This window comes from Rhea americana, unplaced genomic scaffold (assembly GCF_003343005.1).
Source record: "Rhea americana isolate MKP2758 unplaced genomic scaffold, rheAme1 scaffold_0, whole genome shotgun sequence".
Classification (NCBI taxonomy): domain Eukaryota; kingdom Metazoa; phylum Chordata; class Aves; order Rheiformes; family Rheidae; genus Rhea; species Rhea americana.
In genome coordinates this window covers 3,930,729-3,947,607 of record NW_028185037.1, presented here as the reverse complement: position 1 = coordinate 3,947,607, position 16,879 = coordinate 3,930,729, and the positions used below count along the sequence as shown (strand labels likewise).

Genomic DNA, 16,879 nt, shown 5'->3' with positions numbered 1-16,879 from the left:
ACAGGAGACTCAGTCATCAGATTTTTGCTCATGTTTATTRTACCACATTATATCTGTAGTAATTTTACATTTCAGGGTATCTCTTAGTCCTCTGCACTGGCTGACAGGAAATATTTTTCTTGTTTCATAACTGAACTTAGGGAACAAAGGGAAAAATTGTCTTTTTCTGAAAATCAGAGATTGACCACRGCTTCAGATAGCATTTTGAGCATGATAGATTGGACCAGTATTGATTTGAGTTCCCTTAWCTTGGGGTTTGACCACCATCAAATCAAAAATAACAGTGATGTCGTTTTCGTATAGCTCAAGCTGCTGATAAATTTATTTGAATATATAAAAATATAGGAAAACCTATCAAATCTATAGCTTTTCTTTGCAAAAAGATAATGATAAAAATTTCAAATTCCTCTATTTCATGCTCCTTAATTAAAATTTCTTTGCATATCGTATTTCCAAAAGGTATGGTATAGCTTTCCTCTGAGTGTACATATGCATCAGGACCATGTTTGTAGATGAAGAAAGTTGTTAACTAGGCAGTTGTACTCTGATGATCCATAGCTCTTTCTATGGAAAATAATTTTTATGGTTGCAATTGTAGCTTTGTCACTAGCACAATTAGCAGAAACTCTCAAGTTAACATGCTGAGAGACTTTCTTCCTGTGGTAGGACATGGCCTTGTTTCTACTTGTGTCAAGCACGTTACTTAGTAGTTGTTTGCGTTTGTCACCTGCCTGCAGTGGTACCACACGTCTCCTGCTTGTTCGGAGCAGTATGCCAAATGATTGCTGTGCATCCAGTGCTAGCCAGAGAACGTGGTTTTCAATGCAGCTGTCTCACACAATGTTATCTTATCACAAAGAGTTAGTTAAAACAAAGCACTACAATATTAACGCACAGCATTTGAACGTGTTGTTCATTCTTTGTTTGCATTTCTTTCCATGGAATTTATTTTCTTATTTGAAAACCTTAATGTCACTGCCATCAAGGGTTTTCCATGTTACCAGTAAAGACCAGCTGGGTTCTATATTTTATGATCTATTTCTTTTGAATATTTTTACTATTTGGAGTGAAAAAAATTAAAATAAATTTTCCTGTCTTTTGACTAGTTCTTGACCATATGGAATGCATTGTGGCAAAGTTTAATAAGAAAATTAATGACGTGAGCTGAAAAAAAGTACTGTTTTTTTTCTTAATAAAGTATTTGAACTTTTCAGAATGTTATATAGCTAATCAGAAAGAATGAAGTATTTGCTAATTCTGTTTTATAATGCCCCTCTGCTCTTATGCACAGCTGACGTGCTTCAGTAATGGGAGCAAACTGCCAGCAAACATAGCCAGGGCTAGAATCAGAGCCTGGTAATTTTAGCTCTGCCCTGACTGCTGCTGCCTCGTCACGAAAAGAGTGAAATACCACTTCTACAAACCTAATGGACACGAAAGGACCATGGGTGAAAGCAAACCACCCAGGGCTAGACCTATGAGTAGAGTATCTGTCCGTAAACCGGGCRTGTAGCTCATCAGCCGCTCACCGGGCAAAGCAAAGCTCCTTGACGGCTCCGGCGGCGTTGCTGGGCAGGGCAGCCCCTCCTGCGCAGCCCTCCAGGACTCATGCCAGATCTCTGCGAGCCCGTTCTCACGGCCAGAAGGGTTCAGCTTGTGGCTCTCTGTTCCCCTCAGCCCTGCCCAGCGAGCTGAATGGAGATGTTGACGCGGTTTCTGTTTTCCCAGCGTGTGTGATCTAGGGCTCTGTTGAGCTTCTGGTGCTCTACCCACAAACTTGTACAGTTTACGATGGATCAGATGCAGTTTGGCCATAATTGTCAAATGTTTCAGTTTCAGAATATCTTAGAAAACACAAAAGCAAAGTAAACACATCCAGAGGGATGAGAATCAACTTTTACAGCCGTACGGCTACAGAATATTTTGCGGTAGCTGAACCCTTGGTCTCCTTGTAAAAGCTGAGAGGAAAGAACAATGCATACTGTTCTTAATTTTGTATTAATTGGAAGTTTTGAATAGTAACGGAGCTAGTGGTCCCTCTTCTCGGAATATTTTAGCTTGGCCTGAGGTACAATACTGTGCCCTCCAGTTTTGTTCTGTACAGCTTCTAAGCTAAGCTCCTCTTGCACTGAGTGATTAAGTCACTTAGGTTGCAAACCTATTAAAAATGAAATGTGTAGAATTCCAAATGAAAATTTTAAGGTTCCAAATTAATACAATTTAAATGAAAACTTAAAATTCATATAAACATCATCTGATTTCAGCAAAATGGACTTGATATTTTGAAACATATTTTTCAAAATTATTAACTTTTTCTGATGGAGAGAGAGTTTTTATGCCTTCTTTGTGATAATTGATGGAGCAGTCCAAGCACTATAAATAAATAAATAAATAAATTTTGTGAGGAGCAGAGCATAAAGAAGAACAAGTTGAGGTGAGCTGTGTAAGTATTGCCTATCAGTTCTGTAATGAATGAACAGAAATTTCACAYACTACAGGGAATTTTATTATTCTATTTTATTTTCAGAAGAAAATATTCTATATTTGTAATTGTATATTTGTTTAATGTTAGAAAATTCATTCCATTTGATGATCAAGTATCTTGAACTTATAAGATTTTGTAGGTCATTTTAGCCAAAATTTATAGACATCTTAATGTTGCTTGTAAAATATATACCTGGCTCAACATTCAGTAATGAATCTAGTCTATTTTCCTTAGGCTCCTCTACACAAAAAAGTCACTCCATTTCAATCATATTGTTATAGGTAAAATGTGGCTGAAGTTATGCTTGTTTTACTTGTTCCTTTTGATTTTGGAGAGGAAAATAGATTAGCTTTGCATTAATCCTTTATGCAAGGCTAGAACGCTTATCTCTGTGAATGATAGTCCATTAGGTAGTTAATTATAAAGATTCTGTTCATTTTTGGTTTTATTATTAAGACTGCTAATAGTTAATAATATTGATAGAATAATATTCTGTGTTGAGCAGGCCTCAAAATTTTCATTCTCCTCCTTTTTTTTTTTTTCCCTCTGCTACTTTTTTGCTTGGATAGAGCCATACAGCTGCTGTCCTGAGCTGTTTCTGTTCTTCTCAGGTACATCGTTTGTGTTGCTCTTGGATCATAATCTTCTTTTATATCTACTGAACCTGTGAACACAGATGTGAAACTATAATTTCATTTCAACAGATCTTCCTGGCTCATGATAACAATGTGCTAAAAAAGACAAAAAAGCAGAACTGACRATCAATAAATGAACACATTTTAATTTTCAGTAAATATGTTAATTTAAAAGGYAAAAGAACAGTGAAGTCTATTTCTGATTAAAAAATAAAAAAGCATCAAAGTTTTAAAATGTACTTGTGAAAATCAACTTATACTTAAAAAAAAAAAGTATGCTCTCTCACTGACTGTGTTGGTATACTTGTCTGGGAGTGCCATCAAACGAGTTTTCTCATGGATATGGCAACACAGGTGTGACTGAGTTATCTTAATCCTTTATATTCTTCCTTCTGTGAAGTCAGAGAAAGGTTTTATTGCCTCTATAGGCAACTGCTAAAGGCCATTCARTCCTGAAAACTTTCTCCAAAGATTGAAATTGCTGATATTTTCCTTCTGCTTGTGAACAAAGTAGACTTTTTTCTTTTCTTTTCTCAGCACCTCAGTTTTCTCTTTTTTGTCCTTCCTACGTAATTTTTAAATAACAAGAGAAAAAAAAAACTAGAGATGAAATCTGTTCTCCAAGCAAAGGAAGACGGCTTCTGTCTCAAGAAGTTAATGTTTCAGCTGTCTAGTGCCTGATAACATCAACTTCCGACCCCCTCATCCAATCTCACTCATTCTAAGAAGCYAAGGCTTTCCTAGTTTTAGCCCTTCTCATAGCTATCCCTAAATAAAATAAAATTTAGTCTTGAGTATATTTGCAATTCCCTTGGTTAACATGCAATTAATTGCTAGCAAGATACTGCTGGTCAGTCTCTGGGGAGATGAATATGTTTTATGCTTTGTAAATGTCTRTATCAACAACTGTTTGCTACCATTGCATGTTAACAACTATTTTGGGGTGTTTATTCTCAATGTAAGTCATAACTGATAGAAATAATCAGAAAAATGCTACTCAGCACATCTTATGATTAGACAGCTATAATCAATTGCTTCAGTCATTAAGTTTTACTTCACATAGTCCAGAGTAAATGATGCTGATCAGTGTAAGATCTATRCTCAGAAAAATCTTCACTCAGATGATTTTTAAGAACAAATGAACTGCTTGATGTTRTCTACTTCACACATAACGACACTTCTGCCCTTTTGACATTTTATTTCCTTCCCCCATCACATGCTCTTCRTAACAGGCTCAGATCTAAATTCATGAAGGTAATTCTTGAACCAAAATGTCCTTCTTGGCCACTGAAAACCTAAAAGAAAAGAAGCTTTCTGGCACTCGCTTGTCATTAAAACCCCAGACACCAGTGCTTCAAATGACAAATGCTTTCTGGAGCAGTGAAGAAAGTGGGAATACCTAGTTTTCTCGAGAGATTTCAAATGTGTATAGAAGGTAAATTGGTCTAACAGATCTGAATCACTTGTTTCTCACAGAATGTGTGTGGTCATTCTGCTAATATATACATGCATATATATTACCTTAGGTTGGTAGTATGTTTGAAGTGGACTCAGTCTGAAGATGGACTTTAGAAAGGCACTTTGTGTGTTACACAAACCTTCCCTACTCCAGGACAAGCTACAAGGCATTCACCAAGATTTGTGCAGAAACCCTGCCAGGCAATTTCTCCTAGTTTTAGTTTGCAGGAGGAAAACAACCACAGAGCCCTCACATCGCATCACCAAAGCACCTATGCTATGAGGATAGCCAGCCTGGTCATGGAGACCCTGCTGAATGATGGGCGAAGAGAAATTCCAGTACAGGCTGCTGCTCTGAGAGGATCCTGGTTTTTCCTGTTGACTCTTCCAAGAAGTCAGTGCAGGCTTGTTTCCTAACTTAGGTATCGAAAGCGACCGTAGATGTTCCTTTGCAGGAATGTCTCTGTTAGAAGATGATTTCTTGGTATATTCAGAGACTTTCTAAGAGAAATGAAGACACTGTCCTCTACATCTATGCAACTAAGGTTAACTAGTAAATCTGTAAAGATAATTCCTTTATCAGTTCAGTTCATTTTCAATCTCAATACAAAATTCAAATGCTTTCTGTATTTCTGGACCAATAGCTTTACATAATGAAAGAAATATTAATATCTGCGTGAATAAAAGACCTAGGCATGTAAAGACAATGAACTCTGGATTTTTTTTTTTTTTTTTTTTTTTTTGAGAAATTAGAGGGAAGTAGCCTGAAGGGGCTTCATCCAAAGCAAAAATATAATTTTTGAACAGATCATAAGAAATAACCATCTGATCTCCTATAATTCTGGCAGAAGCAAAATTCTGTAACTTGTTTCACTTATTACTAATATTATTAAACCAGGGTCTATCAGTGAGGCATGAAATGTTGTTTACTTCTCTGCTGAGAACTATTAAAAAAGTTTGGAACCACTGGTGGAGACAACCTGGAAACATAGTAGCTGATGTCATAGATCCTGTCCGCGATCTATTTTTTTTCTGTGGTTGACCAAGACCAGATATTCAGAGGTGTAGCTGAGAAATGTGAGAATTTTGGTGAACGTATGAAAACCTTGCAAAGTATTTTCCTGATCCCTACTGTGCAGTATCTGGCTTATGCTCAAGATTTTTATAAATAGATTTTTTTACCTGTTTTTTGTAGCCATTTCCTCATAAGCAAAAATTGAATGCAGAGAAGCTTTATTTAATCTACATGCAAGGAACTAATTCCACTTAACTTTCTATAGGGCTGGCCTTTGCTGTTTTGTCTTCAGTCCATCCAGTTTTTGGTTTATATGGCTCTTTCTTTCCTGTCATTATTTATGCCATATTTGGAATGGGACGCCATGTTGCAACAGGTAAGTGTCTATTTGCTAAAACATTTCCAGAAATAAGGAATTGGAAGGCAAAAATCTTTCATGTTTTAAAACCACTTGAAGGAAAATTATCTGATACTAAACAGAAATAAGTTTTTTGTGATTCTTTTTACACTTTTTGTTTCCAATTTAAGAAAAATACTTTAAAGAGCCTCATTAAAGATGTTGGAGTTACTCCTGCTGCTGTAATTTAGTATTGTATTGACATTTCCTTTGTGAATGTAGTTTATTAAGTGTTTTTGAAGTTTAACTCTACAAATTTGCCACAGGCTGAGACTTTAACAAAGAGCTCAGCCCACAAAGTGTTTGCAAATAGGAATGAAAAAGGCTCAAATGCTTCTTAAAACATAGAAAACGCACATTACTTCTCACGTACATCAAACCCAGCTTTTCTCACCAAGAGAAGAGCCTTTCAATGTCTATTATCTGCTACTGTATTAAAGCTATAAATCCTCCCAACAAGCTGCTTCAGTACAGTTCAATACAACCGCCTCTTCGTTCAGTGTAACAGATAGGAAGCAGARGGTGTTTCACTGGCTGCTATGCTAGTAGTTACAAGGTACTTACTTGCCTTCAGTAGAGCTGACAGCAGCAGCAAAAGGAGAATGGATAGGTAAGCGTGCGCTCTGCATGGCAGGTGGAAATTACATTCTTGAGACTGAAGCATAGGTTCTTTGCTGGGCACTTGGTGACCTCTGAAGTTTGGAGGACGGATGAGGCAGGCCCAGTAGTAAAGCACAGTAGGATTGGGTAATGGCACACAGCCTCTCTGATCACCAGAAGATTTAACTAGAAGGGGGAGACRTGTTTGCTTTGGAGAAGGAAAAAAGCTGGAAAGGCGATTCTGGGAAATCACACACAAAATGAAAGCTGCCAAATCARATTGCTCAAGTGTATTCATCAGCAAATATGTTTAGTAAGAAGCTAGCCAAGTACTTTTGAGTATTTTTTTTTTGTTTAAATATATGCTAGAGCATCAAAATGCATTYTTAATAATTTTGTTAAAAACCTAATGGGAGCTACTTTGTGTGGTATATTGAGAAACCATCTTCCAGAGCTCATAAATTTGTACCTCATGATCTAAACCTCTGGCCTAGTCCACAGTAAGAAAAAAGTGGATAAATTCCTACTTTTTGACTCCATGATGTCAGATAAATACAACTAGCTCTCCTCTGAAGCACTGGAAGGCTGCCCATATCTGTACTTAGAAGTAAAGAGAYGGTAAAGAGATGTGGAAAGATGAGTTTGACTGTATGTACCTCCAGTACTTCTGTGTTGTCCACATCAGCAAGATACTGTCTTGTGCTGATGCTGACAAGATGCATACAGGATGCAGGGGGGATGTGGGAAGCCTCAGGACATGGTGGCATGAATTCACATTGAGATGCTGATCATGTCCATCTGCACCAAGGCATAGAGCAGAAAATGCATAGTGGAGGCCTTGTACTGTTTAAGTTTGAATTCCCCAGGCATCAGAAGATCCATATCTCCATTAAATGGGGCTTCATTAAGGTCAATATGGACAAATTTGAGAAGGTTATATCCCAGAAGTAACTCAACCCTGACAGCAACCCTGAATAGCTAAATACATGCCCAGACACAGTCCTGGACAAGTAGCATGTGCTCCATGCTACCTGATTCTCCCTGTAGCATCCCATATCCCTCCCAGCTCAGACATGCTTCAGGGGCTCTAAGTGACCCTGCTTGARCAGGCAGTTGGACTAGATGGRCTCTAAAGGTCCCTTCCAACTTCAAGCATTCTGTGGGGCAGGAYCTGGATTAGAAAGCAATAATTGTCAATCTGTCCATCTATATGCATAGCCTAATATGCATAGCCTAATCCCTGCACAATTTCTTGCAAACCAAGCCTGAATTACGTCAGTATCCCTAGGTCTTGAGGTGTGGACACAACAAACTAGAAATTCTTCAGTGACTTTTGTTCATATTTTAGAGAAAGGCTGTCAACTCTGTTTGGATGACTCATAATTCTTATGCCAGGCATTCCRGTATTCAACAGATTTATCTAAAACTGCTAGCCAACTTTAAACTGTCTTGGAAAGGGGAAAGCTGAAAATTTGTTTTCTCTAAATGCATAGAAAGTATTTGTGTCTTTTGATATCTGWGAAGGATCTGTGGATGCTGTTAGTGACTGGATGCTGTAATGAGCAACGGAAAACACTCAACTGATGTAAGAAAGAGAAAYATTTAAAAATGAAAATTTAGAATTTGGAATGTAATTTTAGCACTTGATTAGAGAAAGATTCCATTTTTTTACTTAACAGCTTTTTCATTAAAGGTATTAAAATATGAATATTTCAAAACTGAACTAATCTAGCAATAGATTGTTAGCTTTTTTATATAACATTATTAGACAAACAAGAACCTCTCACATATATAGGAAAGATGATAGATAAGTAAATATGTGGTTGACATAAATTGTAGTAATGAAAACAGAAGATGATGAAATGAATAAATATAAGCAGCTAAGTTAGATGTTATATCCTTGGGAGGGAGTGTCATTGGGAGGGATGAAATCATTCAGTGGATGATTTGCTGAGTATCCCTGCATGGATTTCTGCATGGTCCATTTCATGGAAACTTGTTCTTTTCACAGGTGTATGTTCTAGAATTTAATCTTAAAACAAAACAAAACATTTTGTCTCTTGAAATTTTGAAGAATTTTTAAGATAAATGCAAGTGATGTATGCTGTTTATCCTTCCAGTAGAAATGTTTTATGCTCCTACCTCATCAGCCCCAAATAGGAATTATGGTCTGCAGGCTAAGCTGGAGCTATACTGCCTGCCTCAGATCCCCAAGTGCTCCTAAAATCCTCTTGTATGATTGGTGAAAATTTCTTCTACCAACAATATCTGAAAGTGGGGCTTTCTATACGTATACAAGATGCAAGAATGATCTTTATTAGTAAGGTCATTTGTRTGAAATGTGAAATTCATCAGYGACCCAATTCTGTGAACTTTWACTAATTTGAAATGTCTCTTCTCTGACACAGTTAATCTAATTGCAAAGATTACCTGAGCAACAAATCACTGCACAGACTTGTTCTCGCCTACTTTTGATATAAATGAACTTGAAGAATCCTTAGACACATCTTTATTTGTGATCATACCRTATATAGAACTTTGATTTCAATTTTATGTAAACCATTTTAAAATCCAGTTTTGTGGAAGAAAAATGTAAAAATGTAGGAATTCATAAGAAAAAAAGGAGCAATCTTAAAAGCAAAACACCTACARGAATCTTGAATATTGCTAAAATAAATACGTACAGTAAGCTCAGGAAATGTATGTCTCATGATTCAATAAAGAAAATATGATCCAAAAAAMCCCTTCATGGCTTAATGGGAAAATTAAGAGGGTATCATAGGGAAAAGTTTGGCACTTAAAAAATAGAAAGCTTGAGCAAATGAGATGAACAGGAAAGCCCATGAAATGTGGTAGGTCAAACACATCCAGGAAGCTGAGAGTGCTGAAAACAGAATTTGAAGAGTGTCATGGAGAGAATGGTCAAACTGATAGTTGTTAAAATATACCAAAATCAGGAAGCTGAAAAGACATCGGTGGGATGTCTTTTTGACAAAAGTGTAACATGGGCACTTTGTGGTGAGGCCCTGGCAGAGAAGCTTAGCAATTTCTTTCTGGTGGCTTCTGTTACTGGAGGTGCTGGGGAGATTCCTACAGTTAACATGTTCTGTGTGCCACATTGAYCTGGAGAGCTAGATCAGCCTGAAGTAAACATACCTCAAGGAAGTACATGAAATGGATGTGATAGATCCCAATAAATCACCAGGGCTGGAAGGCTTTTGCCTAAAAGTTTTGGAGGAACTCAGATGTGAAATGCAGGACTGCTGAACAGTGCACTAGAGTCACTAGAGTCAGCCACAGGTTACCAGTGTAATTTCATCCAACAGAAGGGCTCTGGAGGGAAATCCTGGGAACTGTAGAGCTGTCCTTCACCCTTGACTTGATAGTCTATAATAAAAAARTAAGATCACTAAAGATATGTATAATCACAGTCTGGTGGAAAAGAATTAAAATGACTTCTGTAAAGGAAAATTCTACCTGACTAGCCTCCTGAAATATTTTAAGAGTGTCAATAATCATGCAGAAAAATAAATCCTTTGGATATAAAATATTTGAATGATGAAACAGCCACTGATAAGGTTCCACACCAAAGGTTATTAAAGAAACTAAATTGCTCTTGTGTTAGGAGAAAAKATATTTTATTTTTTTCTGGTTAAAAGTTAAGAAGCAAAAGATAGAGCTTAGTGACCATTTTTCAGAATTGAGGAGTCCCTGGTAGCTCAGAGAATTGGTACTGGGACTAGTCTTACTCTATGTCTTCATCAATGATTTGGAGAAAGGAGAGCACAGACAGATTTCCAATTTTAAGAATAATACTGTCCTAGGTAATCAAATACTGTGCTATTGGTTAGAAAGTCTGGAAGGACCTTGTATAACTGAGAAAGAGGGCAGAAAGGTAAGTGAGTTTGGATGTAGATAGGCATAAGATAATGCACCTGAGGGAACTACATCTAAGTTATGTCTATTTGAGGTTGAATTCAGAGGTTGCAGATGCAACTAAGGGAAGAGATTCTGGAGTCATCATTGACAGTTATCTAAATGGCCATCACAATGATCACTTGCAGCTGGAAAAGATAGCAAAACACTGGGCATTATCAGGCAGGTTATTGAGAATAAGATAGAGAACATCACTTTGGCACTACGTAGCATCTTGATGCAACTGCATCGTGAGTACTGTGCACAGTTCTAGTCTCTGCATCTCAGAAGGGKGGTGTGGAGTTAGAGAAGGTACAAGAAAGGCAAGGAAGTAAATAGGAGATGGAATACTTGTCTTATAAAGAAAGACTAAAATGTGTGGAATTCTTCAGCTGGGAGAGAATACAACTCTGGAGGCATGTGCCAGAGGTAAAGGTAGAACTGTACTCAGCAGAAGTGTATTYGAAATTAGAGATGCTCAATGAATCTGATAAAAGATCACTTTAAAAGAAAGTATAGTTTAAGGAAGATACTACAGCGGATAATGAACTCCTGGGACATGATGACAGAGGACATCATGGAGGCAAAAAGTATATACAGGTTCAGAAAGTGGTTTAGATAAATTCATGAACACTAACCCATAACAAGGGTGTACACACTAACATCGCTAGTGCAATAGTTGTGGTTGCTAGTGGATAATGAGGGGGAGAAAGGGGCCAGGCTCATGTGCTTTCCCTAAGTGACACCTCTGATTGCTGCGGTTGGAGGCAGTGCTGTGCCRGATGGACTGTTGGTCTGACATAGTAGTGCATTTCTTATGATCTTAGAGCTTTTTGTGATGTGCCTGTGCCTTTTAATATTGAATTACCATCCTTATCTGTCTGTCACTAAACTAGCTTTACAACTTTCAGCAAATAAATATTTCTTACAACCTGCCTCCATTTGTTAGTGTACATGTTGCTTGTTTGTTACATTTTTGAGCCTGCACATCTTATAACTCTTTTGGGTTGGGTACTCTATATATAGCATGAAAATTTGACTGCCCTAAAAGTTTGAATGGTGAACAATGGGAGCATCAGTCAAAAAGTCATTTCATCACACACACAGTGAGTCAAAAATGTCTGTGATATGTTGGAGTCGTTGTGAATTGCTTTGTTCCAGCCTCTTTTGTTAGTGTGTCTGCACAAATATGCTCACCAAAAATTTACGTTTAATTTGTTTGCCATATACAAAACAGATTTACACGTAGAAATTTATGTTAGACAAAAAAAAGACTATGAAATTTATTAGCATGATGAGAATAGACAAAAAGATGCTTTCAAGTATAATGACCAAATTTTGAAAAAGAGACCGTTAGTGAGAAGGACATAGAACTATTGGTGACTAATCTGTGACTTTTTTCTATAGGAACGTTTGCTTTAACCTCCTTAATATCTGCCAATGCAGTTGAACGTCTTGTTCCTTCAATCGGCACTAATTTCACTGCAAACAATAATTCAGGAGTCTTGGGCCTCTCAGAGTTTGAAATGCAGAGGATTGGAGTTGCTGCAGCAGTTTCATTTTTAGGAGGACTCATTCAGGTAGGTAGAGAACACATAATCTGTTACTGATGTATGGCATTTGTAATAACTATGACATTTGTTACAAATTTTTTTCACTTTGTGAGAAAAACTGACTATGGATCTGGTCAGATGCTCATGAATGATGAAATTAATTTGTTTTAAGAATTTACTACTCCGTAGTGGAGATGTAGTAATTGTCTGTATACATGATCCTAGAATTTTGCAATATAAAGTAAAACCACATTCAGTCAGCTCTAATATTCAGTTGCTATTTGTTCTCCATTTCCTTCTCCTTCAGAAACAAAACATGAATCAGCTCTCTGGAGAGCGTTGACATATTTCTGAGGTTTTCTATTGCTCTTGGCTTGAAGAGAAATAGTATACAATATTCAATAATTAAAAACAGTAGGGAAAACATCTTTAAATTCTCTTTAGAGTTCACACACCCATCATTAAAGCAAAATAAATTAGTAAAACAGATGTCTTCAAATGATTCTCCAAGCTTATTCAAATGATCAGGGGTCTTTTAAATTTTTTTCTCTTTTCCTCTTCTGACCACAAACACTGAGACCCTTTATCCATTGCCAGTTTCTTAAGTCTTCAGAGAAGGCTTCCATCTTTCCTTGTAAATATTAAGGCCTAGATCCACAAATGGAAGAAATATTCCAGTACCCAGGCCAGGTACCTGGCCTCCTGAAAGGAATTCTGATCCTCTGTGCTTAGTGCTTTGGATTCGCTWCTACACAGAAAAAGAAATAAGGAGCTCAGAAGGGGATCTTCAGTGGCCAGCATGCTCAACAGGAACTGGGGCATATGCTTATGTTAAACAGTAGGAAAAATCAAGAAGCACAGTTATTTCTACTTGTTTGTTTGTTTGTTTCATTGATTCTTTTATTGGTCACAGAATTATGACTTGAATATGAGGAAAACCCCACAGACAGCATAAAGACCTGATGCTGACTGTGCCTGGCAGCTGCATGAGCTGCACTGTTGCACCAGTGGGTGCTAAATGACACTGCCTCCTGTGCAGAGTAAGACTGGACTCACTGCTCGTAACCACATGAAGTCCTTGGAGCATATAAAGAGCTCTTCGCATGGGAGTGTTGGCCTCAGAGCCTCACAGTCTTTTACATGGTCCCCAGAGAGGCTTAGGCGTTAAAAAATAAAATGTCTAAAGTGGGAAGTTGGTGCGTGCATTTGATCTAACTTCAAAATTTGATGCAGAAAAACTTCGCTTAGCTGCTGGAGAATCCCTTGAGATTCCTAAAWCCCCTAGATCTCCTTTTCATTTTGAGAAGTTGTGCAGCCCTAAACTGCTCCAGCTGAGTTTTCTAAGCCTATGTCATGTCTAAACCTGATTGGAGTGATGAGAACTAGAAAATCCTCCGCCTGTGTCTTCAAAGTAGGGCTGACAGGGAACTTGCCAAGCGTATGCAACAGGACCTGGGCTCCTCTCTCGCTTCAGTAATGTCACTTTTATTGGAATCATACTGAGGTAAACCATGCTTGTAGTGCTAGTGTTTATGGAAGTCTAATGGTTAGAGCATTCGCCTGGAACATGGAGACTAGATTGAAATACATATTTCCCATCTTCCAGACGAGTACCTTGAAGCTAGAGACTTTAACGATATTGCAGTGGAAATCTGGACCAAAGCTATGATTAAATTTTGTTTAGAATTTGACATTGCTCCAGATGTTTCTAAGTGTGAGAATCTGTAAATCTTGTCATGATTCCAGTCTCCTAACTAGCAGTTACTGCATTTCCCACTTAAGGTGACGGGATGATTCTTGCTGGTAACAGAGAGCTAAGTCAGTGATCTGCTTCCAATTATTAGACTAAAGTAAAAATTAATGAATAGCCCTGGATTAGATATATTATTCTGTGACAAGAGGAATATTATAATGTATTTTGGAGAGATTGTTTTCTGTTGAAGGTGTCCTGAAATTCCACAAGTGGAATTGTCATGTTTCATCCTCTAGTTGGGAGATACTCATCTGGGAAGGGAGCAGATCCACGTTCTGGTGTTGGTTCATAAAACTGTTTCTCTATATTAAAATATATATATAAAAAATGCAGGGTCTAACCAGTCTATTACACAAAAAATGACAGATGCTATGACTGCTTCATTCCTTTGCCCAGTTTCCACAGAAGGGGTGCAATGCCCTGCTCCAAAATAGCTAGTTCCTTCTYAGTAGAAGGAGATAAYGACTTGAACCTCCTYGGCCAGAAAAGTGATTTGCTATTTTTTTTTCCAGTAGCATGGCTAAGTTCTCTAAGCAGCAAATAATGCTAAAGAAAAAAAGRCAAAAAGAAAAAAAGTTACTCACAAAGGGAAAACTGAAGGAAAAGCTAACCTTTTGAGAAAAACTGCTAGTGGTTGCTTTGTCTTCTGTAAAGAACATAACTGTGCACTTGTGGGCTAGGTAATTCCCCTTCAGGGAATGTAGGCTTTGTAAAYCTCAGTGGAATCTAGATATCAAGTAAATTTAGATCTACTTCATGATGATCAGACAGAAATAGGTGGAGACTGTGAGTTCTGAACTTGCTGGTTTAGCTGCCTAATTTTTTTTCAAGTAATTAATTTTATATTCATAAGCCATTTTTTAAATCTAATGTTTGAGGGAGTATTCATAAAAGAGTGAAGATATGTAAACACTATCTTAAGAGGCTCTCTTGTGAAGATAGCATTGAATTAAAATGATAAGTATGATGATAAGTAAACATAAAATAAAATCTTTGATTACCACAAGCATTTAATATAATACATTCATAGAAAATATTTCATTTTTAGAAGCAGAATGGAAGGTATAATACATATTTTTATGTGTATATACGCATCTCTATAAAACTAAACAGCACATGGAAAGCTGACAAAGTTAATGGAATTTTTCCCTGCTGTTAAAAAGAATTTCCCTCCCTCCCCCAGGTTTTGGGCCAGAATGACTGTGCTCTGTTACACCAGTTAAACTGATATATGAAAACTGAAAAGTTCATTAGTTTGTAGTGGAAAGATCATACAAGTAATTTGATGTAAAATATTCTGGAAAAGAAATAAAAATGTTCTCGGAGGTATTGATGGGGCAGGGAAATGACAAAATGAAACAAACTGCTATGGAAGGATTTTGTAATTAGAATTTGATGATGCCTTTATAGCATCAAAAATTCCTAGAAAAACTCCTGGTAAGATTTTTTTCCTGCTAGCATGCTGATAATTACATGAATATACTGAACAAAAGATGAAAATACAATAAATTGAAATTTAGTATTAAATAAATAGAGGAAATGCTGAATAAATAGAGAAAAGCTACTTGCWGTTGAGAGTAAGGATGCTAGAAAAAAGTAAGTTAGGAGCTGCTTATCTGGAGAACATATTTAGATGGTCTGTTATCAGTTTACCTAGTAAGAAAGGAACACATTTAAATATATGCTGTGTTTTTACAAGACTAATATTCCTATTCAATAGTTTGTTTACTTGTGGGGAAATTATGCTGACTATGCTATGTTATATATAGTTCTCCATGAGCTACAGACAAAAGGTTTTATTATATAGTGATAATCAGGGAAAGAATTCCTTTTCTATCACAGTGGAAAGCTTTGGTTAATGGCTTCTCATAGGCATGTGTTCTGTATCTTAAAAAGGAAAACTAGACTGAGTGGGAGTCCTGGTTTCCGCAATTACAGTAAAACATGCTACAYGTTAGTCCAGAAAGGCCACTGAAAGATGTCTTTTCCAGTGCTGGAGGGAGAAAAGCTCACTTCACACACCATCAAAAGCTAAAAAACGCTTCCTTAAGAGCTGTAATTCAAAGGACCAAAGGTTACCAATAATAATGTCTATTGAAAGAGATCAAAAAGGATTTTAGAGACTCAGCCAAGCAAGGGTATGGCTATTGGTCTTCAGAACTTCCTTAGATGCCTTTACTTTTGCAGCCTCCTCTTTTGAGATAACAGATACAAAACAGTAAATGACATGCTCACAGTCTATACTTCTGCCTTCCGAGAGGTATTTCCCGTGGCTGACCTAGTCTCCTTAGCCTGTGCAGCAAATGATCCTGAAAGAGAACTACTTGTTATGCTTTTTGTCCTGTTGAAGGTTCAGAAGACCTTCCAGACATCTTCCAGCAGGTGCAATTTAGAGCGTTTTAAAATCCATGTTCCAAAATGCAGCTCATGCAACAGGTAACATAATATCAGACTTTTAGCTGATGTGGACAGAAAGTTTGATGTTACTGATTTCCAAAAAGCCTAATGTGTGATTAAAATTTTTACTGGCCAGAAAGTTACATTGACTACACGATGGGAGTGGTATTTTAACAATAATAAACTGAGCTCGTTGTCATGGGAAGAAAGAATTGGAAGTGGACAAGAACCAAAAGGGCTTGAGCTAAAGAACAAAGAAGGGATTATTTTTACAATTACTCATTTCTCTTCTCCTGGCTAATTCCTCATCATTGTTTTCTACCTGACAGGATAAAATTATGGACAAGTAAAGACAAATGTAAGAAAAGATGCATCACCTTTCTGCCATTCTCACCTTTGCTTTCCACCTTTATCTATAGGTTCTTTCTTTTCACTTTTTTCTTTTTTTTTTGATAATCCCACTTTCCTCCACTTCARAGTTCAGTTCAAATCAGTTGATTTTATAATTTATAAAGGTTTTATCTCCTGTACTGTGCATTTGGTCTCCTTGACATTGCCGTGTAATTTATTTTCCTCTTTCTCTGGAGCCTCCTACAGATTTTATTCATATAAATTTCATCAGGAGTGTAAATCTGGTGAAACCAAACTTAATCTTAAGAAATTTACTTCTT

General features: G+C 37.0%; 1 protein-coding gene and 1 pseudogene across 3 annotated transcripts in view; both read left to right on the top strand.

The window, feature by feature from the left end:
- Window positions 1-16,879, top strand: part of SLC26A7 (solute carrier family 26 member 7) — a 73,879-nt gene that overhangs the window by 13,055 nt on the left and 43,945 nt on the right. For all 3 annotated transcript variants that reach the window (XM_085305657.1, XM_085304853.1, XM_085304054.1), the window contains exons 2-3: window positions 5,859-5,969; window positions 11,913-12,085. In XM_085305657.1, the coding sequence (XP_085161783.1) occupies window positions 5,859-5,969; window positions 11,913-12,085 (284 nt within the window). The remainder of the gene's footprint in view (window positions 1-5,858; window positions 5,970-11,912; window positions 12,086-16,879) is intronic.
- On the top strand, window positions 6,897-7,568 carry LOC146601962 (large ribosomal subunit protein uL16-like; annotated as a pseudogene).